The 25840-nt window shown below is 45.9% G+C and overlaps 1 protein-coding gene across 1 annotated transcript in view; it reads left to right on the top strand.

The window, feature by feature from the left end:
• Positions 1–25840, top strand: part of LOC134568402 (inter-alpha-trypsin inhibitor heavy chain H3-like) — a 196051-nt gene that overhangs the window by 83398 nt on the left and 86813 nt on the right. The window contains exon 12 of the mRNA XM_063426978.1: positions 24879–25060. Coding sequence (XP_063283048.1) covers positions 24879–25060 — 182 coding nt within the window. The remainder of the gene's footprint in view (positions 1–24878; positions 25061–25840) is intronic.

The following is a 25840-nucleotide window of genomic DNA, read 5'->3' as shown; positions in this document are numbered from 1 at the left end:
CATGTCATGTGTCCTTAAGGGGTTAAGGGAAGCAAGAAAAAGGAAGGTTTAAAGTTCCTGGAACACAGGCTCCCGACCAATCTTTGGGGAGTTCAGAGTAGGCCTTAAGGCCACAAATCAAATACATATTATTGGGTGCTATCCAAGTGGACCTTGCAGACAAATTGGTCCATACATCTTTTAGATGTGGGTAATTACTAAGGGGACTAGGGGGTGGTTCAAATGCATTGGTTACGGATCACCAGGAGGTAGTCCTATCAGAAGAACTATACGTTTGCTGCCCTAGACACGTGAGAGTACATATAAAAGTCTAAAATTCTCTACCAGATCTACTTATCCACTCATTCTCAATTAGGGTGTTCTTTAACAACCATTCAGATTTGCGATGGGGTACTATGCCTTTCCCTCTCCCTGCTGCAGTACCAGTAAGTCTGTCTCACGTGCTTCCCAGGACCACTGATCACCCTGTGACGGACCGCCTGGCACTCCGACCGAGTGCCTCTGCCAATCGATGCTCCTAGTGCTCACCAAGGAATTCCAGCACTCCACCAGACACCATAAGTACTGCAGACCCCACTTCCAGTGATGCAACTGCGCCAGGTTCTCACCGTCCTTCACCCATCCTAGACCCAAGACCAGGATCCAGCTTCCAGTGGGCAGACCTCTCCTACTCCCAGAGAGCGTAACAGGAACAGCTCTTATAAGAGCTAGTGATTATAATTCCTGGGGAGTATAGTGATTTAGAAATCCCCAGGATAGATACAGCCATTTCCCCCACACATGATATGAGACACTATGTTGAGGGTAAACAGGAACAGAATTTTAATTGAGGCACACTGGCCTTTTGTGCAAGTTTCCCAACAAGGGTGACACCCAGGTGGACCTTGTTGGGCACAGGGACACAAAGTGAATAAACCAATAAAAACAGAGTCATACAGTGAGACACTCCCATACACAAACAATAGAATCCCTCCTCTGTGCTTGGGAGATAATCATGAACTGAACTACTATTCTAACCCAATTATCTCCAAGCAGAGAAAAACATACAATTTTATGAAACCCCAAAAAGTACCTGAAAAACACATAAATCCCCATAAACATCCCCTGATAGCCCCGATCTGGGTGAACAACATATCCAAAAATCACCCAGATTGGTTCAGGGGTACAGGAATTTCCTGGAAGTCATAGTTTTGACCAACCGTGCACATGGTCCTATGCCAAAAACAGTTCCAGGGAAAGTCTATTTGTGTGTACTCAGCAGTCTGTGCGTGTATATTTAGAAGCATGTGTGTTTATATATAGCAGTCGGTGTGTGCGTGTATTCAGCAGTCTGTGTGTGACTGTGTTCAGCAGTCTGTGACTGTGTTCAGCAGTCTGTGTGTATGTATGTATTGCATTTGTTGGAGGTACTCGCAAGACTTCTATCACATGGTCTACATCTCTGCACCTGGCGGAGCTGCAGAACGGAGGTGCTCGACATTTGTTGGAGGTACCAATAAATATACGCTTAATTTTATCAATAATTGATAAAGTTGTTGTGTAGGAAGGTCTCTAGTGCACTACGTTGCCCGGGGGTCCCCATAACGCTGTTAAAATGACACTGCTTGTGTGTGTCAATGAGTTTGTCTGTAGTGAGCTTGTGTGTGTCAGTGAGCTTGTATTTAGTGAGCTTGTGTGTGTCAGTGAGCTTGTCTGTAGTGAGCTTGTGTGTGTCAGTGACCTTGTATTTAATGAGCATGTGTGGGTCAGTGAGTTTGCCTGTAGCAAGCTTGTGTGTGTCACTGAGCTTGTCTGTAGTGAGCCTTGTGTGTCTATACAAGTGAGTTTGTCTGTAGTAAGCTTGTGTGTGAGTCAGAGAGTTTTGTCGGTCAGTGAGTGTAACGGATCCACTGGCACCCCGACTGAGTACCTCCGTTAATGGATGCTCCTAGCGCTTCCTGAGGACTCCAAGCACTCTGGCAGACACCACAATCACCGAATCCGAGAAACCTTTTAAATTCTCCCAAGCATATGAATGCTGTAGACCATTGAATAGGAACCATACGAATAGGCTTGTACTCCTAGCAGTCAACTGGAACAGCATGCAATAAATCCTTCCCCCAATAATGAGACGACACATCACTTTGAGGGTAAAACAGGAACTCTGGACTGGCTCATCCAGCCCGGCTTTTATTACAATAATACACATACAGTCCACACCCAGGGGGAGGCATAAAATAACCAATCACATACATGGTTCAGCCCACACATCCCCTCCCCTCAGATAACATTAAACCCAATTATCCGGTACACCTTTTCAGCCAAGTTCTGGATGTACCCCAAAACCAGGGGGTACACCTTTAAATCCAGCATCGCTGGACAGCCCTTATTCAGGGGGACAACATATTCAAAATTCAAGTCATTCGGATGAACGGTTCGTGAGATATGGGGTTCCAAAGATTTGACCGACCGCATGGGTAAAGTATCCAAAAAACAGTTCCATGCATTTTGGCCCTGCGGTCGGTCACAAACAAGGGAATGAAAACAGATGAATTGCCTGTGTTATAGAGCCTGGAGAGGGTTTGAATGAATTCCCATGTTTGTGGGGTTTTTTCTACCGAACGGCGGGTCATTCGGTAGTTTCTATACGAATTTCTGGAAGTATGGAGGTCTCAGCGGTGTTTGCCTAGTCAAGTGTCCGATTTTAGTTCCAGACACTCGACGGCAAAACACCGCTGTTCGGTAGTTTAAGATGGCCGCCGCCACGTGTTTGTTTCCCAAATGGCGGCCACCCAGAGGACAAAGAATACATTACACTGATTGCCAATTACCCGTTTGCAACATTGTTGCAAACTGTAATTGGAGGCACACTTATTCCTGGGTGGTCTGGTTGTTCGGTAGTTTCACTCAATATAATGAATGGAGTGATTCTACCGAACAATCAGTTGAATGCTGCATACATATCCCAGGTTAAACTCAACACATAAATACATATGTAATATTAAAGGCAGTATACTGGAATATGCTCCACAGTCTTAAAGGGACAGTAGTCCCAAAAGTCCCAATATGTCCATCGCTGATTTTAAAGGGCCAGTAGCAGCAATATAAAGTACAATATGCCCCAAATAACCCAGGAGCCATAGTCAGCAGGTAGGAGGCTAGCAAACAGGCTTCTCCAGGGCCCAGTGGCGAGGTTGGTTTCGCCACAGTGAGCCTAATTGTGTGTGTCAGTAGTGATGTCGCGAACATAACATTTTCGGTTCGCGAACGGCAAACGCGAACTTCCGCAAATGTTTTCAAACAGGCGAACCGGGCGAACCGCCATAGACTTCAATGTGCAGGCGAATTTTAAAACCCACAGGGACTCTTTCTGGCCACAATAGTGATGGAAAAGTTGTTTCAAGGGGGCTAACACCTGGACTGTGGCATGCCAGAGGGGGATCCATGGCAAAACTCCCATGGAAAATGACATAGTTGATGCAGAGTCTGGTTTTAATCCATAAAGGGCATCAATCACCTAACATTCCTAAATTGTTTGGAATAACGTGCTTTAAAACATCAGGTATGGGGGGCGGAGTCTGACCGCCGAACTGACTGGAAGCGTGGGGAAAGAGCTCCCGCCGGGCGAGCAATAAACGAGGTGATTTCAGCGATTATATCGCCCAGAACCCCTCCAGAGTGCGACACCCACGACGGGGGTGCACCGGAGAACCGGGGGATACCCTTCTCGAACGAATCGGGACTCCCAGACCGCAACGCTACCTGAGGCCTGCGGGAGTTGGAGCCGGGGAGAGGCGGCCGCTCTCCTCGACACCGGACGCCCCAGAAAGCACTACAGACCTCCTACCCCCCCCCCCTCTGGACCGGGGGGGACATCCCGGTCCCCACTAGACCGGCGGACCAGAACCGAACGATAGTGAGACAACCTACCTAGCTGACAGAAAGCAAGCCAGCAGCGGCAAAGATGGACGCCCGACGTCCGCCGAAAAACAAGACTGAGGAAGAGCTCAGGTACCCCCTCCCCCTGGCGGCCCTGGACAGGCTCTACTCGGCCTTCTGTGAGATGCTGCACCTCAGGGGAATGCCCTATCCTCAAGCGGCTCGAGCGGTAGCCTCGTGGATCCGCCCGGAGACCTGCCGTCGCCACTATGGAGCCCCACTACAGGCCCTCAGGGCGGCGGTCCAGCTCCGATACAAGAGAAAGCGGGAAACTGGCCACGCGGACCCAGATACTAGCACCCGCATCCACAAACGCAGTAAGGACAATAACAGGCCACCCCACAACCCCAGCAACGTACCCAAGCAAAGCTCATCAGACCGGCAGGTTTCCGTGAGACGACCCAGAGCTGGGACTGAGCAGAGGGCTGCAACAATGGGGACAGCTAAACATCACAGCCAACCTCAACAACCGGGATCAGAGGCATCAAGACGGCTACCTCCAACTAACAACCCAACGCAAAGGAATAACACATGGGTGCCTCAACGGGCTGGTGAAATTCCACAGGCTGGCGTGGGTTGAACGGGACACTTGCCACTAGCGATGAGTAACTAACCACGCTGCTCTTACTGACTCCACTAGAGACTGTTGGTGACAGAATGTTTTCAGTCTGATTCCACAATTTTTCTGTAGTTTTATTTTCCTTGCTCCTGGTGACAATTACCTGTTTCTTGAAACGCTTATACATATGCCAGATACTGCCATTTTGTAATTAATTTATCTGCTTTATCCACCTAAAGTGCAATGTTGTTATATCAGTGCAGAGGGGGGAAAAGACTCTAAAACATTATGGAGAGCGTAGCCCGTAGATTGCCCCCAAACATGGGTCTCCACTTTATACACAGAGACACACAATGTAGCGGAACCCTATTGTGGCTGTCCTCCCTGTATTATGGATTGCCCTCATCTACCCTGTTAGTCTGGGGGGCAAAGGGGAGAAGTGTGGCGAAACCGACCTCACCACGTGTCCTTGGAGGGGGCTGCTTGCCCGCCTCTTGCCTTTGGACTATGGCCCTGCAGGTTAAACTGTTTATTTTCCCTGCAGAAAGGCTTATTCGTGTGATCTGAGTGCCATTCATCTAATAATGTGCAGTCAGATCAAAGCTATCTGGGGATATGTAGAAATGTGTGTTTTATGTACTAAATGTATCAGTATGTAATTTTATGTCTTTTACTGTCTTTTTGTCTGCCATATGGGTAATGGAGTTTGGCTCTGTCTTTGGAGATAATTAGATTCCTTCTCCAATTATCTCCAGGGCAGAAGGGAGGAAGCCAGGATGCATTGTGGGGATGGTTTTACTTTTACTGTTTGAGCCAGATTAAAATACAATCAGCCAGGGGGAACAAAAGATACTTTTACTAACTTTTGAACCCCTGGTCTGATTCATGCCATTTTTTTATATGTTATTCCCCTGAATGGATTGATTGTGAATATGTATTTTTATGCGAATGTGATGAATATTATAGAAGTTATGAATATGGTGTAAAAGTGATGTTTGAAACTGTACAATAATGGGATTATGTGTCACACTAAGGGGAGGGGATGTGTGGGTTGTACCCAAGATACCATTGGTTGTTTTATGCCTCCCCCTGGGTGTGGCTTGTCTGTGTACAGTTGTAATAAAAGGCAGGCTGGATGTACCAGCTAGCAGTTCTGTTCCTGAAACTGTGTGTCGTCCAGTTATTGGGATTGCTGTGGGGAAATCTCTGTGTTACTTTGCCTGCTGGAAACTCTGCCTATGGATCTACTATTGCCTTGTTCCTGAGCCTTCCTGGGATCGTCAGTGGAGAATAGCTGTGGGATATCAGCTCTCCGCTACATTGGTGGCAGCGGTGGGATCCAGACTCACAAGGGAACAAGGATTAATGGAATACGGATGGAGAGTGACTATGCTAAGCTTAAAAGATCCACGCTAAAGGACTTACTGGAAGCAAGAGGGATTGCGGCAAGCAACAAAAAGAAAGCAACTCTCATTGCAGAAGTCATGGCAGAATACCAAACCGAGGACAGGGCAATCCCTGAACAGCAAAACACATCGGATGGGTCAGAACAAGAAGAATTTCAAAGACAAGTGAAATGTAGACTGGCCTTTTATGGAGGAAAAGAAACGCTTGACATTATTTCCAGGACTATGACCGAGGTGCAAGAATTTATGTGGCGCCAAAGGCCACAACCATCCACAGTACGGGACACAGCAAATACCAACAATACAGAGGGTAAGATAAAAATTCCTTACCAAGCGTTTAAAAACTATGTGGAGGCGGAGGAAGACATAGATGCTTTCCTCCAAGATTTTGAAAGACTGTGTGCCTTGCATAAAATCAATACTGAGGATTGGGTACCTATTTTGGCTGGGCGGTTGTCTGGGAGGGCAGCAGAAGCTTATAGAACTGTACCAGATGAGGAGATCCGGAACTACAGCCGAGTAAAATAGATTATATTGGCCCGGTATGCCATAACACCAGAGGCATACCGAAGGCGGTTTCGAGAGTTGAAAAAGGCAGATAAAGACTCACATGCCGAGTGGGCTTGTAGGTTGCAGCGGGCGGCCCTGGGCTGGGTGCAAGCCAGCAAGGCTCGATCCATGGAAGATGTGATACAAATGTTGCTCATGGAACAATTCTATGATGGGGTAACAACGGATGTACAGGAGTGGGTAAGAGACCGCAACCCTGTATCCCTCACAGAGGCGGCTAGGAAGGCGGATGAGTACCTAGATGCACGCAGGTCACAGAAACCGGTAGCCCCAAAAGTCACAATGAAAACCTTTGGGGGAACAAACTACCCCCCTGTACCACCCCGACAGCTACCACCATCACCACCGGCTGTGCAACCACGTTTCCGCCAACCTAGCTCTGGGCCCTGTCATCACTGCCAGAAGTGGGGGCATTACAAAAGAGAGTGCCCACAACTCCGAGACCGATCCTCATGGATCCGACCAGGACCCCCACCACCCCCGAGAGCCACTGCCCATCACTACCAGGAGGAGCCACCAGTTGCTTATGGCTCCGCGGTTCCTGTCACCACCATAGAACAGTGGAAGGTACTACACGGAGCTAACCCACTACAAGCCCATGCCGATAACCGCCAGCACCACAGACAGACGGTATACCTGGAGGGAAAAGCAGTACAGGGGCTCCGAGACTCTGGTGCCACTATAACCCTGGTCAAAAGCCACTTGGTCGCTGACAAGGCCAAGACTAACCGGACTATAGCCGTCAGAGTTGCTGGGGGAGCCGTCTACCGGCTGGACACTGCCAACGTCCATTTGCATTGGGGAGCGGGGGCAGGGAGGGTGGAGGTGGGGTTGATGCCCCAGTTACCCGCAGAGGTGGTACTGGGAAATGATTTGGGAAAGCTCACATCTGCTTTTGAGCCACAACCCACCATCACTGAGGAAGCACACCCAGTGGTCACCCGACAACAGGCCCGCACCCAGGACTACAACACACTGCCGGAGGTCCAGGTAAGAGAACCTTCCCCTTCCCTAGACTGTGTCCCCTGGTCCCCCCCTAACGAATTTGCAGCAGAGGTGATAACTGACCCTACCTTGCAAGTATATAGAGATAAAGTCACCTCTGATCACCCTGGGGCAGAGGGGGAAAGATTTGTATGGGAGGGACAGCTGTTATACCGGGAGTCCGACAAGAAAGTAGAGGGGTCAGACCCGATTGTGTTAAGGCAATTAGTGGTACCACAGAGGTACCGAGCCGAATTGCTGCGGATAGCACACGACATTCCGCTATCTGGGCATTTAGGGGTTAGTCGGACCAGATACCGACTGTCATGCCTTAATTACGGTATTCCCTTACTTCCTGGTTCCACGGAGCCTAGCCACACCTCTTTATGACACGGTCTGCCTATTTAATCTGACCGCACCATCTGATCGACGCTGGATTATTAAACTACGTTCCGTACCTACCAACCGGTACAACTTCGTTGTGAAAGCCTCTGCTACCAGACCGGACTGAAAGACTCTGCAAAGTTCCCTTCACCTCTCCTCATCCACGACTAAAGCTTAAACACTCTTCATCCGCCTCTGAGGAGATCTCGGGAACCAGTGTTCTATGTGCCGGAAGCTAAGTAAAACCAATGTGATAAGCGTTGCATCTAAAAGCTGTTATTACCTGTCTCCAAAGTCCTTCGGTAAAACCAACCCCGTTACAGCTAACTTCAACTCATACTGCATATCAGTTATCTGCATCAGTCTTGCTTCAGTTAAAGTTATGGAACAGCTATTGTAACTACTTATCACCTAAACCGTTAATTCTACTAAGAGACTTTATTTGATTCAGTATCTGCAATTTACTATCGTTTACTCCTTAAAGCTACAGTGACTATAATTGTGGACTTCAGTTATCGTTTACTCCTTAAAGCTACAGTGCCTATAATTGTGGACATCAGTTATCGTTTACTCCCTAAAGCTACAGTGCCTATAATTGTGGACTTCAGTTATCATTTACTCCTTAAAGCTACAGTGCCTATAATTGTTGACTTCAGTTATCGTTTACTCCTTAAAGCTACAGTGCCTATAATTGTGGACTTCAGTTATCCTTTACTCCTTAAAGCTACAGTGCCTATAATTGTGGACTTCAGTTATCGTTTACTCCTTAGAGCTACATTGCTTATAATTGTGGACTTCAGTTATCGTTTATTCCTTAAGGCTACAGTGTCTGTAATTGTGGACTTCAGTTATCGTTTATTCCTTAAGGCTACAGTGTCTGTAATTGTGGACTTCAGTTATCGTTTTCTAATTAAAGTTACAGTACCTGTGAATTGGACTAACGTCCCATTATCTTTTACCTTTTATATTAAAAACTTCAAACTATACGAAATCTACAGTTGTGTTCCTTCATATCAAATGTTTAGACGTGACACCGACTGACGCAAAATTTATTTTGGCCGGGAGTTAGCCAGGAAGTACGGAAGTATTGTAATACCTGTGACACGTGCCAGAGGGTGGGGAAGAGGGGAGACCGGCGGAAAGCAAAACTGCATCCGCTACCGATAATTGAGGAACCCTTCCACCGAATAGCGGTGGATATCATAGGCCCCCTCCAGAAACCTAGCCCTTCCGGCAAGAGGTACATCCTCACGGTGGTAGACTACGCTACCCGATACCCCGAGGCAGTGGCCCTGACAAATATCCACGCTGAGACAGTGGCCGAGGCCCTGATGCAGATCTTCTCCCGGGTAGGGTTACCTAGGGAGATCATCTCGGATCAGGGTACTCAGTTTACTGCCGAGATCACCCAACAACTCTGGAGGCTGTGCAATGTTAAGTCCATTATTAGTGCCCCATACCACCCCCAGACCAACGGGCTCTGTGAAAGGTTCAATGGCACCTTAAAGCAAATGCTCCGAACCTTTGCTGAGACCCATAAGGACTGGGAGCGGTTCCTGCCGCACCTCCTCTTTGCTTACAGGGAAGTGCCTCAGGAATCAACGGGATTTTCCCCATTTGAGTTATTATTTAGGAGGAGGGTAAGAGGACCCCTAGATCTCATCCGAGAACATTGGGAGGGAGACCGGAGTGCAGACGGTACCCCCATCATACCCTATGTGTTGGCACTTCGGGACCGACTGGAGGCCCTAACTAAGACAGTAGGAGAGAACCTCCAGGCGGCCCAGACGCGTCAGCGTACATGGTATGATCGGGGAGCCAGGGACCGTAGCTTCCAGGTGGAACAGAAAGTTTTAATTTTAAAACCTGTCCGACATGATAAGCTGCAGGCCGCATGGCAAGGCCCTTATAGAGTCGTGGAACAGAGATGTGACACCACTTACATAATTGGCCCCTGCACAGGAACTGGAGGGCGACGCATGCTCCATGTGAACATGCTAAAGCCCTACCGGGAACGTTCAGAGGAGGTGACAGCGATTTGTGCACCCACCTCCGACGAGTGTGACAGCCTTCCCCTTCCAGATCTGCTGGAAGATGGGAAGCTGTCTGGAGATTTAGGAGAAGTTGTACTGGGAGACCGGATGAGTCCACAGGAGCGTATCGAGGTACAGCAGCTGTTGCGAGAGAAGCAAGAAACTTTCTCTAATGTACCTGGGTACACTCCTCTGGCAACTCACCGGGTCGAGACCCCAGGGCAACTACCCATGCGCCAGACCCCCTACCGCATCCCAGAAGCGGTGAGAGAAAACATGCGCAAGGAGATTGATGAGATGCTCCAACTGGGGGTGATAGAGCCCTCAGATAGCCCATGGGCCTCTCCGGTAGTCCTCGTGCTGAAGCGAGACGGTATGACTCGCTTCTGCGTGGACTATAGGAGATTAAATGAGAAAACCGTGTCAGATGCCTATCCTATGCCCCGGATAGACGAGTTACTAGACAGAATGGCCAGGGGCCAATACCTCACCACTATTGACTTGTGTAAAGGATATTGGCAAATCCCCCTGGCCCCAGACGCCATCCCGAAGTCGGCCTTTGTCACCCCATTTGGCTTGTATCAGTTTAAGGTCATGCCATTTGGGATGAAAAACGCCCCAGCTACCTTCCAGAGGATGGTAGATCGACTTCTGGATGGATTCCAGGACTATACCTGTGCCTACCTGGACGATATTGCTATTTTTAGCAATACGTGGCAAGAACACTTGGCTCATATAGGAGCTGTACTAGACAGGATAAGGGAAGCTGGTTTGACCCTGAAGCCTGCAATAACGTACTGAAAGCATGAAAGAAATAAAGACCATCTAGCCTGCCGAGAGGACAATCTTTTAGCATCTGCTATATAGGAGAGATTCTTGTGATCAGTTATAACCAAAATCTTGTGTCTAGATCCCTCTAATAAGTACCTCCATTCTTTAAAAGCCATCACAATAGCCAATATTTCCTGTTCCCGACGTCATAATTCTTTTCTGAATCAGACAGCCTTTTAGAAAAGTAACAACAGGGATGGAGGGGTTCGTCATACGATAATCTTTGGGACAACACTGCTCCTACACCTGATTCAGAAGCGTCCATAACAAAGGGAAGGGAAGGATCAGGATGGTGTAGCACAGGGGCAGTGGCAAATGCCTTTTTGAGAGTCTCGAAGGCCTCAAGGGCTTCAGGAGTCCAAACCCTGGGGTGCAAACCTTTTTTAGTTAGTTTCGTAATAGGGGAAGTAAGTGGTGAAAAGTTTTTAATAAACTTCCGATAATAAAAGTATAAGGAAGTATAAGGAAGGAGGGATCGGGTTTCCAAACATTTTTGTACCACCAAGCGTCACAGTTGATGCATACTTTGCCCTTAATTAGGCAGCATCCGTGCTCACAAGATTGGTTTAAAATAGAAGGGGCAGATATTACAGATCCATATAATAATATTAGATTAATGTGGCCGACAAGAAAGAACAGTAGAAATAAAAATATAAGTTGTAGGACGGATAATCTGATAACGAGACCGCTCTTAAAGTTCTGGCTACATCTCAAAAAACTTTTAGACCTGAGAAACAAAGTCTTACCTGCTCTTACTTTTAAAAATTTAGACATATGGATGGAAAACATGGATACGTCCGAATGGACTAGATTTGGAGTAAAAAAATTAGCGGACCTTTTAGTAGATGGGAAGATTATGCCCTTTCCTGAGATACGCAGAATATATGGTATTTCGTTCTCACAATCGTTTAATTATATTAGAATCAAAAGTTTTTTGCAAAGTGCCCTTGGAAGAAATATGTGTTCTCTCTCATTATCTAAATTAAATGCGTTGATAGATTCAGAGAAAAATACTAAATTACTAACGAGATGCGTTGAGATTATAAAAATGATAAAAAGACCGGTTTACCCTATAGCGAAAAGCAAATGGGAAAGAGACTTGGCAATAAAAGTCGATATAAAGGAATGGTATAAGGCTTTACAATCAGTTTACTCCACGATACACTGTCTAAATATCAGGGAAGCACATTTTAAAATACTTAATAGATGGTATATGACTCCTAATAAGATTCAGAAATTCACAAAAGAGGGGACATCTAAATGCTGGAGATGTGGAAATGAGGGAGCAAATGAACTACATATATGGTGGGACTGTGCACCAATTAAGGAAGCCTGGGTTCAATTAATGGATCACATAAATATATTTTTGGACTTGAACCATTCTTGGACCCCAGAAAATTTGCTCTTACATTTGAATCTACCGCAATTAACTAAAGATAAGAGAGATCTTCTGATTCAGGCCTTGATGGCCTTTAAAATGGCCATCGCCAAAAATTGGAAGGGGACAATAGTAGATCCATGGCCACAAATCAAAGCATCTGTTATTGTTCAATGTAAAATGGAAAGGGGAATAGCCTCGAATTTAAGTATTAATATTAGACAATATGAGATCTGGGATGATTGGCTAAAGGTCCTCGAGAATTAAATGCTGAAATATAAACACTGTGCTGTAATTAATCGGTAACTTCTGATTGGTAATTTCTGAAGGAGTGGAAATGTAATCTAATCTTATGTAATCTAGGGTTTATTTATTTATTTATTTTATTTATTATTGCCATTTATATAGCGCCAACAGATTCCGTAGCGCTTTACAATATTATGAGAGGGGGATTTAACTATAAATAGGACAATTACAAATAAACTTACAGGAACAATAGGTTGAAGAGGACCCTGCTCAAACGAGCTTACATTCTATAGGAGGTGGGGTGTAAAACACATTAGGGCAGGAATTTACAATCAAATAAGGTGGGCTGCCCTTTAGGAGAGGGCAAGAGACAGGTATGTGAGGTAAGGGTTAGTCTTGGAGGCCATAAGCTTTCCTAAAGAGATGGGTTTTAAGGCACTTCTTAAAAGATGCAAGACTAGGGGAAAGTCTGATGGCGGTAGGCAGGCTATTCCATAGGAAGGGAGCCGCCCGCGAGAAGTCCTGCAAGCGCGAGTTGGCCGTACGAGTGCGGACAACGGACAGGAGGTGGTCACGGGCAGAACGGAGAGACCGAGAAGGGACATACCTATGGATCTGTGAGGAGATATAAGAGGGGCTAGAGTTGTTCAGTGCTTTATAGGTGTGAGTTAGTACCTTGAATTGACTCCTATAGCATACAGGAAGCCAATGTAAGGACTGGCAGAGGGGTGAGGTGTGAGAGAAACGACTAGAGAGGAAAATCAATCTAGCAGCAGGGTTGAGTTGAATGAATAGGGTAGGGTGGTCAACTTTGTTATATGTTTTTGAGTCTCTATGTATGTTTTTATTTATTGTACCTGTTTGTATGATATGTATGACATGTACGCAATGTATGATATGCTTATATGTGATGTTTATATAAAAGAAAAACTAATAATAAACAAATGTAAAAAAAAAAAAATAGGGGAAGTAAGTGGTGAAAAGTTTTTAATAAACTTCCGATAATAATTGGCAAACCCTATAAAGCGCTGTATTGCTTTATGTCCTTGGGGAAGAGGCCAGGACAGTATGGCTTCCAATTTAGAAGGATCCATGCTGAATCCCTGTTCAGAAATGACATAGCCTAGGAATTGCACAGAATTCTGGTCGAACAAACATTTTTCTAACTTGCAATAAAGACCGTTCTGCAACAATTTCTTAAGCACCATCCTCACATGAGTATGGTGTGACTTTAAATCAGGAGAATATACAAGTATGTCATCAAGGTATACCACGGCACAGACATGCAGTAGATCCCTAAGGACATCATTTATGAGGTCCTGAAACACAGCAGGAGCATTACACAGTCCAAAAGGCATGACTAGATACTAATAATGTCCACTACGTGTATTGAACGCTGTTTTCCACTCATCATTCTCCTTTATACGAACAAGGTTATAAGCCCCCCTGAGGTCTAGTTTAGTAAAATATCTAGAACCTTTGACACGATCAAACAACTCAGTGATGAGAGGGATAGGATAGGCGTTCTTGATCGTTATATTGTTCAGAACCCTGTACTCTATGCATGGCCTTAAGTCACCCTCTTTCTTGGCAACGAAAAAGAAACCAGCACCAGCAGGAGAGGAGGACCTTCTGATAAAACCTTTCCTCAAGGATTCCTGTATATACTCCTCCATAACCTGGTTTTCTTTTTCAGAAAGAGGGTCGACCTTACCCCTAGGTAGCATAGTACCCGGTAAAAAGGTTTATGGCACAGTCATAGTCACAGTGTGGAGGTAGCTTATCTGCCTCCCTTTTTTCAAAAACCAATGCAAGGGACAGAAACAGAAAGTGGTTTAGCCGTGGGCACATTGAGTAAACAAACAGGACGTATATGGGCCATACAGTCTCGTTGACAAGATTCCCCCCAGGAGAGTATATCTAAACAACCCCAATCAAGTACTGGGTTGTGTTTAACTAACCAGGGAAAACCCAGAACGATGGAAGCAGTAGGGGAGTCAATTATTTGGAAGGTTAACCTTTCCTTGTGCAAAGCACCCGCAGACATAACTATTTCTTGGGTTTCATGGGTCACCAGAGGTTTCTCAAGTTGTCTACCATCTATGGCCTCAACGGCCAAGGGTGTGGCCTTTTGGATCAAAGTCAAGACTGCGGTTTTAGCAAAGTTTTCATCCATAAGGTTGTCTGCCGCACCTGAATCGATCAAGGCTTTGGTTGTTATAGTGGTTTTATTGACCAAAAGAGAAACCTTAATAAACGGTCTGGAGATGGACACATGAGGGGACAAAGTCATAACATCCGAGGCCGACCCCTCTCTAGGCCTTAGGTGCTGAAGTTTCCCTGTAATTTAGGGCAGGTATTACAGTGGTGCCCCCTATTTCCACAATAAAGACATAACCCGGGAGGTTCTACGATACGCTCTTTCAGCCTCAGTTAACCCCGTAGCACCCAATTGCATGGGTTTGGGGGATGGTTGACTAGGAGCGGGTAATGCTAGTAATGCAGTACAGGGTAGAGCAGGTAACACCTGTGTATTAATCTGTCTTTGACTACGCCTCTCTCTTATACGATTGTCAATAAGAATTATATAGTCTATAACATCATCCAGAAGAACAGGCAATTCCCTGGATGCTATTTCATCCAGTATGTAAGCGGCCAAACCCTCTTGAAAGGCTGTTACGAGGGCGTCATTATTCCAAACCACTTCAGCTTCTAGAGTGCGGATTTGATAGTATAATCCGCTACAGATCTGTTACCCTGTCGGACCCTAAGCAGAGCTTTGCCAGCCGAAGCAACCCTACCGGGTTGATCAAACGTGCGTTTGAAAGCTGCCAAAAAACCTGCAAAGGACATAGGAGACGTATTCTCCCACATGGGGTTGGCCCATGCTAAAGCTTTCCAAAGGCAATTTTGGTTCTGTCAGTGGGATAGGAACGTGGATTCATCACCAAATGGATATTAATTGCTGGACACAATGCTGGATCACCGCTATAGCGCTGTGGCGGCGTCATATGAACTACGTGAGCAGGAACAGGTACCGTAGTGGGAATGGGTTCGGGCACAGCAGCAGCAGCCTCCTGAACGGCAGGTTGCAAGTGTGCAGTACGAGCCAGTATGGTTTGTAAAGCTTGAGCAAACTGATCCATACGGTGGTCTAAACCATCCATTCTAGCCTCCTGATTAACTAATAGCTGTGGAATGTCAGCAGGTTCCATTATGGCCCTGTTGTAATGTCACGATTCAGGGAACCTAACACGCTAACAGGTCACAGAGAGGAAAAGGTGCAGTACCGGTCCTTAGAATGGCCGGGTTAAGCACACCAAGAATAGTCAGGAGACAAGCCGAGTAAGGGGAGCCAGAAAACAGGAGAACGTGAAACAAGCCGAGGTCAAAGGGATGGAGAATACAGGAGAGTCGGAGGAACAAGCCAAATAATCGGTAACCAGAGAGAAACACAAGCAAACAGCAATACAGGTAACCAAAGACCACAACAGGGCACTGAGGGACAGGAAATGTAAGTATTTAAACCCTGTGGTTAATTCTGATTGGATAACTTCCAATCAGAATTAACAATCACATGTGGGAGATATCTATACCTCCCACTGTGATTGTCATAATGTGACTTTAACGCCGGGTCACGTGGCTGACCCCGGCGTTTGCATAAATGCGCGGTCTCCCAGCGTGCAGCATTATACACGCTGCCGCCGGGAGACGAGAAGGAGGATGCGAGCAGCGTCCGAGGCTGTGAGGATGCCGCTTGCCAACAGGCATAGGAAGGGGAGACCGCGTGCGGCGAAGAACCAAGGGTGAGTGCTGCGAGCGGCTTGCAGCCTCCCCTCACAGCCGCCCGCGGGACCCTGACACAGCACACAAGCCCCCCCCCCCCCTCTGCCTGTGATACAATTAACTAAGACAATGGACTAACTCAATTAACTGTAAGCATAAAAAAAAAAAAAACATACACTTTGGGGGCGTGGTCGAACTGCCGAGGAAAGCATTTGCAAGAACCTAGAGCTCCGAGCGCCAAACGTCGGAAAAGCCGATTAAATTAAACAAAATAACATTCACTGACCTCCAAACAACTGCAGAGACCCCCCCCCCTTAAGCATGGGGAAGAAAAATAAAAAAACAGGTCCTGCCTCTGGGCGGACAATCAGCGAAATGTGGAGGCAAGCACGAGGCACGATGGAGCCTAATATGGCGGCCCTCCACGGCGGCTGTTCCGATTTCTCGGATGATCTCTCTGGAGACGCTGAGGACAACTACCTGACAGCCCCAGCCATAACACGGAAGGCCAAGCCCCAAACAACGGGAACCGACGGTGAGTTGGTAACCACGGGGGTTATGAAAGCTCTACTGGCAGAGCTTCAAAAGAATATATTGACAGATGTAACTGCCCTCAGGGGAGAACTGCAGGGCCTGACAGGCCGCATCAGCACACTAGAGACAACATCACAAGTACACCAGCAGGACCTATCGTCCCTGCAACAGGCGGTAAAGGACTTACAAAGGCAGAACCAGATACACGAACGCCGCTATGCGGCCCAAGAGGATAGCAGAAGAAGACAAAATCTAAAGGTCAGAGGGCTCCCAGATGAGATACCTGAGGCCGACCTGCCGCACGTTATACGGCGCATGATAGCGGCCATATTGCCACAGGGACAGACCAAAGCCATCACCCCTGTGGACCAATTGCGAATCCTTAAACCCCCCAGAGTACCACCTTCAGCCACAAGGGAAACTATAATCACTTTCCGAAATGGGAAAGAGAAAGCAACGATTCTCACCGCCCTCCGAGGCAAAACCCCCATGAAGTTCGAAAACAGGGGACTGACCTTCTTTGCTGACCTGTCGGGTAGCACTCTAGCCTGGCGCAGATCGCTCCAACCGCTCACCTCTTTGCTCCAACGGCACGACATCAGCTACCGCTGGCAGAACCCCAGAACCCTCAGTGTTCATCAAGGAACGGTCTCTCATCTGATTCACGACAATCATGAAGCCCCTGACCTCCTGCGGACTCTGTGCATTCCACAGACCTCGCTCACTCAGGAACGACTCCTTTACCCGACCACCCCAGCGCAAACTTGGGACCCGACAAAAATCAACCCGTTTATCCCAAGAGGCTAGACCCCTGAATCCTACGCTGCGGTCACCTCATAATACACACAGCAACCCAGGGATCATCTTTGGACGCTGAATGAAAGCCACCCCAGCAGACATCTCTGAGATGCTTGGACGCCCCACAAAGCCATCTATCACCGATAGGGACTGTACTCAAGCCTGCACATTTTACGCACCATAGTCCACACGAACTGAAAGACGCCCTAACTCACCTTGGAGCGGTGGCTGCTCCCCGCGACCAGTCAGAGGGACACAGCCACTTTCCAACAGCGGGAATAGGCGGAAAAGGTGACTCAACAAGATACCTCCTATGGATCCTTACACAAAGGTCGCAGCAGTGAGACCTCACATGTACCATGGTTTGCCTTCTGTATGACATATATTTGCCATTTGATCACTTTCATTTGCCTTTTGCCTAATTTTTGTACAGTATTTTTTACCCTTTCTTTCCCATGTGTAGGACTCAGAGTGTATATCCCTTATATGCCTCATGTGCAACTCGACCGCACTTAGACACAGAGCACAGCATGTCTAACTGCACTCTGGGAACTACACACGCTGCACCAGTCATAGTCATACATAATTACTATCACCGACCCACCACAACGACACAACGGCTTTGGCACCCCACTCAACACACATAGCTGTAAGACATAGCGACACTGCGTACCTCTCCCAGCCGCATGAAGCGGCTATTAAGCGACATATCCCTCTTCAATAACACAGTCCGTTGACAAACCTAATGACCACACTAACCTACACACTGACTATCAACACTAGTATGTTCACCGGCTATCACTAAAACTATAAAAATGTGCATTGTATATCATGCCTTAACACTGTTTTAATATGTCACTCAGGACGCTGACAATGGTTGTAGGGGCTCTGTGAGAAATTGTACCGTAATACCTTTGCACCAACTCTTGGTTGTTTATAAAACTTGTTCTGTATTATTTTTCTTGTTTCAATGCACTAGGCACTAACATGAGGAAGCTAGGCACAAAGCCATTTGCCCTCGACTCAATTCTATAAAGAGATGTTTTAGCACGACCTTTTCCTAAGCCACGCTATCAATCGGTGGGCAAAGCGACTGTTCCTTCTAGGTGGTTAGGAAGTATATGATGTAAATCTGTTTGTTTCTTCGCTTTAAAAAAAAGTGCAATGTCTCTGATGCCATGTGAACATATGTGAATGCCAATCGATCTGCACCAGCTATTGTGGTAGTGCAAATTGTATGTTTTATCTCTGCACGAACAAAATAAAGAATTTTAAAAAAAGAAAAAACATACACTTTTACAAACCCCCCAAAATACCCCAAAATACAACATATCCCCACAAAAGTCACATCCACTGATAGCCCCGATCTGCGTGAACAACATTGTGACAAACTGCCTTTTGTCACTGGCTGTTTATGTGACCAACTGCCCTTTGCCCCTGGCTTTTGGAGGAGCCTGATTGCCAGCCTCCTACCTTATGACTACAGCCCGGGGAAGTGGAAGTTTACGGCTAATTTACCTCCCAGGCTGGGAGGTTGCTGTAGGTTAATTGCCGACCGCTGGGTGGCCGCCATTCGTACAGTCGAACACGGTCAGCGGTGTGTGCCCCTGAATCTATGGAACTAAAATCGCCTACAAAACGGCACGAACACCGCTGACCCTTACCTTCTCCTCCACTTCGACTGGAATCGAAGTGCGTTTGATAATTCGAACGCTATGCTATACTGAGCCATTTACACGAACAGGACTTAGTCACTTTTTCAGAGTAAAATAGACCAACCGCACAGCCCAAATCTATGGAACTGTTTTGGGCAGGAAAATGTGCTTGCAGTCGGTCATAAAGGACTTCTGACTAACTTTTTAACTACTGGAGGGATTTGTATGATTTTTGAGAGTGTTTATATTTGAGGTATGCTGATCAAGAATATGTGCTTTCTATGGAGATTGGATGTATATTTTTAAAGTTATAGTATATGTGTAAAAAGTATAGGGGGAGGATTTTGTAGGAATGAATGGGAGTGTTTTACTGTATAGTATGTGTTTTATAAGTTGTTTTACAAAACACTGTGGGCGGTACTTTGTGTGTAAAACCTGCATAAAAGAAAGCCCTGTGTGCTGATTAAACAGATCATCTTGTACCTTCATTAAGTTTCGGCTCATATTTGGGGGAATGGAGAACTGCACTCTGGGGATTGCTCTAATCACTTTACTCCCCACGGTATAATCACTAAGCTCTGCTAAGAGCTTGTTCCTGTTCCTGCTCTCTGAAATTCAAAGAGGTCGACCTACTGGAAGCTGGTCTTGGGTCCAGAGTGAGACGGCGAGACCCCAACCAAGCTGCGGCAGTTCATGGGGTCTTCAGCGGTTATGGTGTCAAGGGGAGTGTTTGGAGTCCTCGGAAAGCACTAGGAGCATCCATCAATGGAAGGTACTCGGTATAATCACTAAGCTCTGCTAAGAGCTTGTTCCTGTTCCTGCTCTCTGAAATTCAAAGAGGTCGACCTACTGGAAGCTGGACCCTGGTTTTGGGTCCAGAGTGAGACGGCGAGACCCCAACCAAGCTGCGGCAGTTCGTGGGGTCTTCAGTGGTTATGGTGTCAAGGGGAGTGTTTGGAGTCCTCGGAAAGCACTAGGAGCATCCATCAATGGAAGGTACTCGGTCGGAGTACAGGCATTCCGTTACAAACATATCCACAAATCACCCAGATCAGTTCAGGGGTTCAGGAATTTCCTGGAAGTCTTATTTTTGCCCCACCGTGCACATGGTCCCATGCCCAAAACCGTTCCATACACTCGACGGCAAGACCCTGCTTGACATTTTAAGATTGCCGCCGCCGCCACATGTTTGAATCTGGTCAGGTTAGAAGTCCAAGGGGCAGAAACAGTGCCTTTAAAATCCAATATGCCCAAATAGTGTTTTTAAAGGGCAATATATCCCAGGGGCCATAGTCACAGGGCAAGAGGCTGGCAAGCAGGCCTCTATAAGCACAAGTGGCGAGGTTACTTTCTCCTCATATAGTTTCCTTTTAACTATGCTCTGATTCCACATATCCTGACACGACACACAAATACATACATATATTCACTTACACCGTGACTCACAGTGAATATACACACAGAAGCATGCACATACAATCAAATACATGGTACATCTACATCAGCATATATATTGGTCTGCAGGGGGCCTGGGTCCTAATTTTGCCAGGGGGGCCCTGGTTATTGTCAGTCTGTCCCTGCTTATTTTGGATAAACAGCAAAAACAAATGTAAGGAAGGCTGAACTTGATGGACACGTCTCTTTTCAGCTATGTAACTATGTATGAGGCCCTGGGGAGTCAGCACGGACAAGGGCACATGTATGAGTGTGGGGATGGTGCTAGTGATTGGCTGTATGTGTTTAGAGGGGGTGGTTGTGTTTTTGTAGTGGGGCAGGGATCATCTTACCTCAGTGCCTTTTGGGAACAACTTCCCTCCCACCCACCCTAATTTTATGTTTTTGTTTTGTCACAGCTAGCGGGGAGCGTGTCCTTGCCAACAGGGTTGGGGAGCAGATGGAATGTCAGGAGATGGACAAGGTGGGTCTCAACCTCCCCTGCTCTGTAAGGTAAACTTTCAAGTTACCGAATTGGACGTGCCCACCGAGCAAAAAGGTGATGGAAATTTTGGTTTGGACGAGGGGGGAGGCGAGACACCAGTGCGTAAAGTTGTTGGTGCATAGGCACCTGGTTAAGTTCGTTGGCAAGGACGGTTATTTAAGTTGGAAGCTCTAGTGCAATAAGTGTTAATTTATATGTTAATTATGGTATGTATATATATATATATATATATGTGTTTATTTATATTTGAATTAAAGGAAAAGAATAAAGTTCGGATGAGTCCTACAGTTGTAAGTTTTAATAAATGCTGTGGCCTGTTTCATCCAATATTCATTGCCTGTCGTTATTGGGGGGATAAGTGGGGTAGTCTCTTTACTTTTAGTCACACCACATTCCCAGCTACGTACATACATGAGAAAACTTGGAATTATGCTTTTACACTAACATTTCAGAGGTTATTTGAAATATTGCAAGATAAAAGCACCGTATGTACTGTCTAAAGCTTTTTATTTCCTGAATATTTTAAGGAAGGATGAACAAATAAGTGAAAAATATAGATCGGCACTTGAGGCTCACTTTTGGGCTAAACCGTTTGAGAATGGTTTTACCCTTTGGGGTAATAGTGCACCATAACAACTTAATTTAGATTAAGTTGTTATGGTACATGGAGTGTCCGTTTAACCCCTTAAGGACACATGACATGTGTGACATGTCATGATTCCCTTTTACTCCAGAAGTTTGGTCCTTAAAGTTAAAAGTGATGTCACAGAAATGTTTACTAAACAGGAGCTAAAAAATTGTGCTATGCAGATAACCCATCAATTACAACTATTATACAAAAATGTCTAACAAGTGCCAATTGGCCTGTTACACACAAAGTGTCCCTATAGTGACAAATAAAAAAATAAAAAAAACTTTAATGGGAAGTAAAATAGGGATATAACAATAAAGATACTAAAAAGACACATATATTACACCATCAAAAAAGGCCGGATGCTGAAGGGAGAGATGAATGGTGGTATTGTAGAGAACATGTGTATTTTCACATACATTCCAACATGCAAAAATGCATTTCAGAGAGGTGGATACCCCCCCTGCCACACACACACAGCCATCATGTATGTACGTAGTGGGGAATCGCGATGCAGCCTAGAACAAAATCTAACCCCATTCAACCCCCCAGTAACGACAGACCACTTAGTATGGATGAAACAGGCCACAGCATTTATTATCACAAACTAAATTACTGCATAACACATCCATAACTTTATTTATTAAATCTCTTCTTTTCTGTAACCAAAACGTTAGACATAAATAAGCATAAATTAACATATATACATATATACCTCCGCACATAGTGTTATACAGTAACCCAACCATCCTTGCCAATAAACATAGAGTGGTTCCTAATCACCACTCCCTCTCACCTACCCCCTCGTCATAAAAATCATATCTTTCCACTGCCTGCCATCAGCCGACCTTATCCACGCTCGATGGGCACGAGACCTCAGGCAACCTAAAGTTTAACCTTTGGAGCAGGGGAGGTTTGAGACCTTAAAAACTTGTTCATCTCATTCCATATACTTAAACGTAACCTCAAACTCAATTGGCAAGGACATACCCCCGGCTAGCTGTGACTAAATATACTAATAGGGCGGGCGGGAGGGAAGCTGTTTGCTGGCCCGAATCCCAAGTGGCACTGAGGTAAGACCTCCGCACTAACACTAACTTACACAGAACATAATCCCACCCACAGACTCTTTCCCAACCAATCCCATGCATCTATCCCCACACGCCTACATGTGCCCTTGTCCGCTTAGCTGCACTATCTCCCCAGGGCCTAACATGTATTAACACCTTCAGAAACACACACACACATACATCATGCTTTATATATTTGCAACCATCCTCCTGTATCCCGGAGGGTACGGATGCTTGGGGTTCTTGCTGAGGCTGATGGGAGTGAGCTGCTGCAGCCTCTCCTATGCCTCCATGGTGCCTGTCCAGCCACTGCCTCCAGCCTTCTCCCTCCATTCCTCCAGTGTGGCACTTTGAGAAGCAGTGAGGAAGTGACAGGCTGTCACTTCCTCCCTTCCAGCTGATATCACAGGGGCCCAGTCAGCTCTTAAAGTGCCATGGTACCTAACTGGGCCCCTGTTTAGTGAGGATCGGGGTAGGCACAAATCATGTACGATATTCTTAAAAATCACACACACATTAAGGTGTCGAATGGCTGCATTAAAAGTGCGGGAGTCCCCCTGAACCTCCGGGAGACTTGGGATGTTTGATTTGCACATAACTAGTAGACCCTCTCAAGAATGTTAGCGAGACGAACTGGACCTCATCACAAGTTCTTGGAGGGGCATACTTGCCAGCTTCTTGCCCTGTGACTATGGCTCCTGTGTTAAATCCTGGTTAAAATCACTGTGTGTGCCTTTTTGTACTTGTATGGCCACAATTCAAACTTTCGAAGCACTTCGAACTCCCAAACTCCTGAAGCCATTTGAAGTGCCATGCGAACAAGGTGGCGGCCATCTTGTTCGCATGGACCAAAGCTACGAACAAACTTCAGGGGGACTTAGCTGCAAATGCCCTGTTTTCGGCTTTGGGACGATGCCTGCGGTCGATAAAAAATATGACTTCCATAAAATTTCTGAACCCCTGAACTGATCTGGGTGATTTTTGGATATGTTGGTCACCCAGATCAGGGATATTAGGGGATGTAAGGTTTGTGGGTATATTGTATGTTTTGCGGTACTTTTAGGGTTTTGTAAAATATATGTTCTTTTTCACTTGGAGATAATTGAGTTGATACAGTAATTAACTCAATTATCTCTCAAGCAGAGGGGAGGGATTGTTTGGCATGGGTGGGAGTGCCTTAGATTGTAACTCTATTGTTCTTGGTTTACAAATTTGTGTCACTGTCCCCAACAAGGTCCAAGTGGGCGTACCCTTGCATGGGGACTTGCATAACAGGCCAGTGTGGCTACCATTAAAACAGAATGCTTTACCCCTTCATGAAGTCTTGGCTCATGTTTGGGGGATTGTAGAACTACATAGAATCAGGGGATCGTTATCACAATATTCCCCTGAGTATAATCACTAGCTCTTCTAAGAGCTATTCCTGCTATGGACTAGGAGAGGTCTACCCACTGGAGACTGGATCCTGGTCTTGGGTCCAGGGTTGGTGGACGACGGCAAGACCCCAACCAAGCTGTGGCAGTTCCTGGGGTTTATGGTGGTTATGGTGTTCCAGTGCAGTGCTTATGGTACTCTCAAGTACTAGGAAGCAGCGATTGACGGAGGTACCCGGCTAGGGTGCAAGGCGGTCCATCACAGTTAGTCATCCAGTGTCTCCTCCCTCTGCATGGATACACTGAACTTTTCTCATAGAGATTCATTGATTCAATGCAACTATACGAGGAGATGCCCTTGGCTATGCACCCCCAGCCCACCTCCTTGGCTGAGATCATCAGAATTGACATTCTCAGCCAATCCAATGCTTTCCTATAGGATAACATTGTGATTGGCTGAGATCATCACTTTAGAAGACAGGAATAAAGATAAGATATTACTATATTAAGGGGGGGGGGGGTGCAAGGGGGCTAGATAGTGCTTTTAACACTATAGGGTCAGGGATACATGTTTGTGTCCCTGACCCTATAGTGTTCCTTTAATAAAAAAATATAAAGTGTATCATAACGTTTAAAAACACACACACACTTGAATGTTTTAAAATGTTGGAAATGTAAATAGTGTGTGTGTGTGTGTGTGTGTGTGTGTATCCAAACATTAGGAATATTAAAAGGAGTTATTTGTTTTTTTAATGAAATTAAAAGACATTTCTTATTTGCAAGGTGAATCAGATCCTGCCAGAATACAAGAAAATGCAAAAAACAAAATTCAAGGGAGATACACCTTGTATTGCCTTGGATTCGGCCACCATCTGGATTACAGTTTCCTAGAGAAGTTGGCACTGGAAAATGCAGGTGTGGCTCGCAGAATTTACGAAGACTCTGATGCGCAGTTGCAACTACAGGTAATTTTGTCAAACTGAAACATGATGTTAAATATTCACAGTTTATTGAAATATAACTACTTAAAGAGACACTATAGTCACCAGTGCAACTACATGTATTCCTGACCCTATAGTGTTAACACGACCATCTAGCCCTCCTGGGTCCCTCATGCCTCCATAAATATAGTAAAAATCTTACTGTATTCAAGTTGTAAATCTGCATGCTGTTAGACTCAGGAAAAACAAACAGTCTGCTGACATGTGATAGCCTGATCCAATCACAGTGCTTCCCCGTAGGATTGGCTGAGACTGACAAAGAGGCAGATCAGGGGCAGAGCCAGCATGATTCAAACACAGCCCTGGCCAATCGGCATCTTCTCATAGAGATGAATTGAATCAATGAATCTCTATGAGGAAAGTTCAGTGTCTGCATGCAGTGGGAGGAGATACTGAATCACAGGATGCTCATGCACAGCAGATCTGAGTGACTGCAACTGGAGGTGTTCCTAGCTTTCACTGTAAACACTGTATTGTCTTGGAAAATACAGTGTTTACATGAGAAAGGCTGCAGGGAGCTATAGTTCTCACCTGAACAACCTCATTAAGCTGAAGTTGTTCAGGTCACTATAGTGTCCCTTTAAGGACACAGCTTTAGATGCTGTCTTGCATGTAGACCATTAAGGACAGAGCCAATTGTACAAGTTCTGAACCAAAACAAGATTGGGAATTTCAGCTATATATCTGTTCAACCATAATTTACCATAATAGGTGCACACACAGATTAACCCGTTAAGGACGGTG

The sequence above is a fragment of the Pelobates fuscus genome, chromosome 7 (genome assembly GCF_036172605.1).
Source record: "Pelobates fuscus isolate aPelFus1 chromosome 7, aPelFus1.pri, whole genome shotgun sequence".
Taxonomy (NCBI): Eukaryota; Metazoa; Chordata; class Amphibia; order Anura; family Pelobatidae; genus Pelobates; species Pelobates fuscus.
The sequence above is the reverse complement of the archived record's forward strand: the minus strand, read 5'-3'. Positions and strand labels throughout refer to the sequence as shown.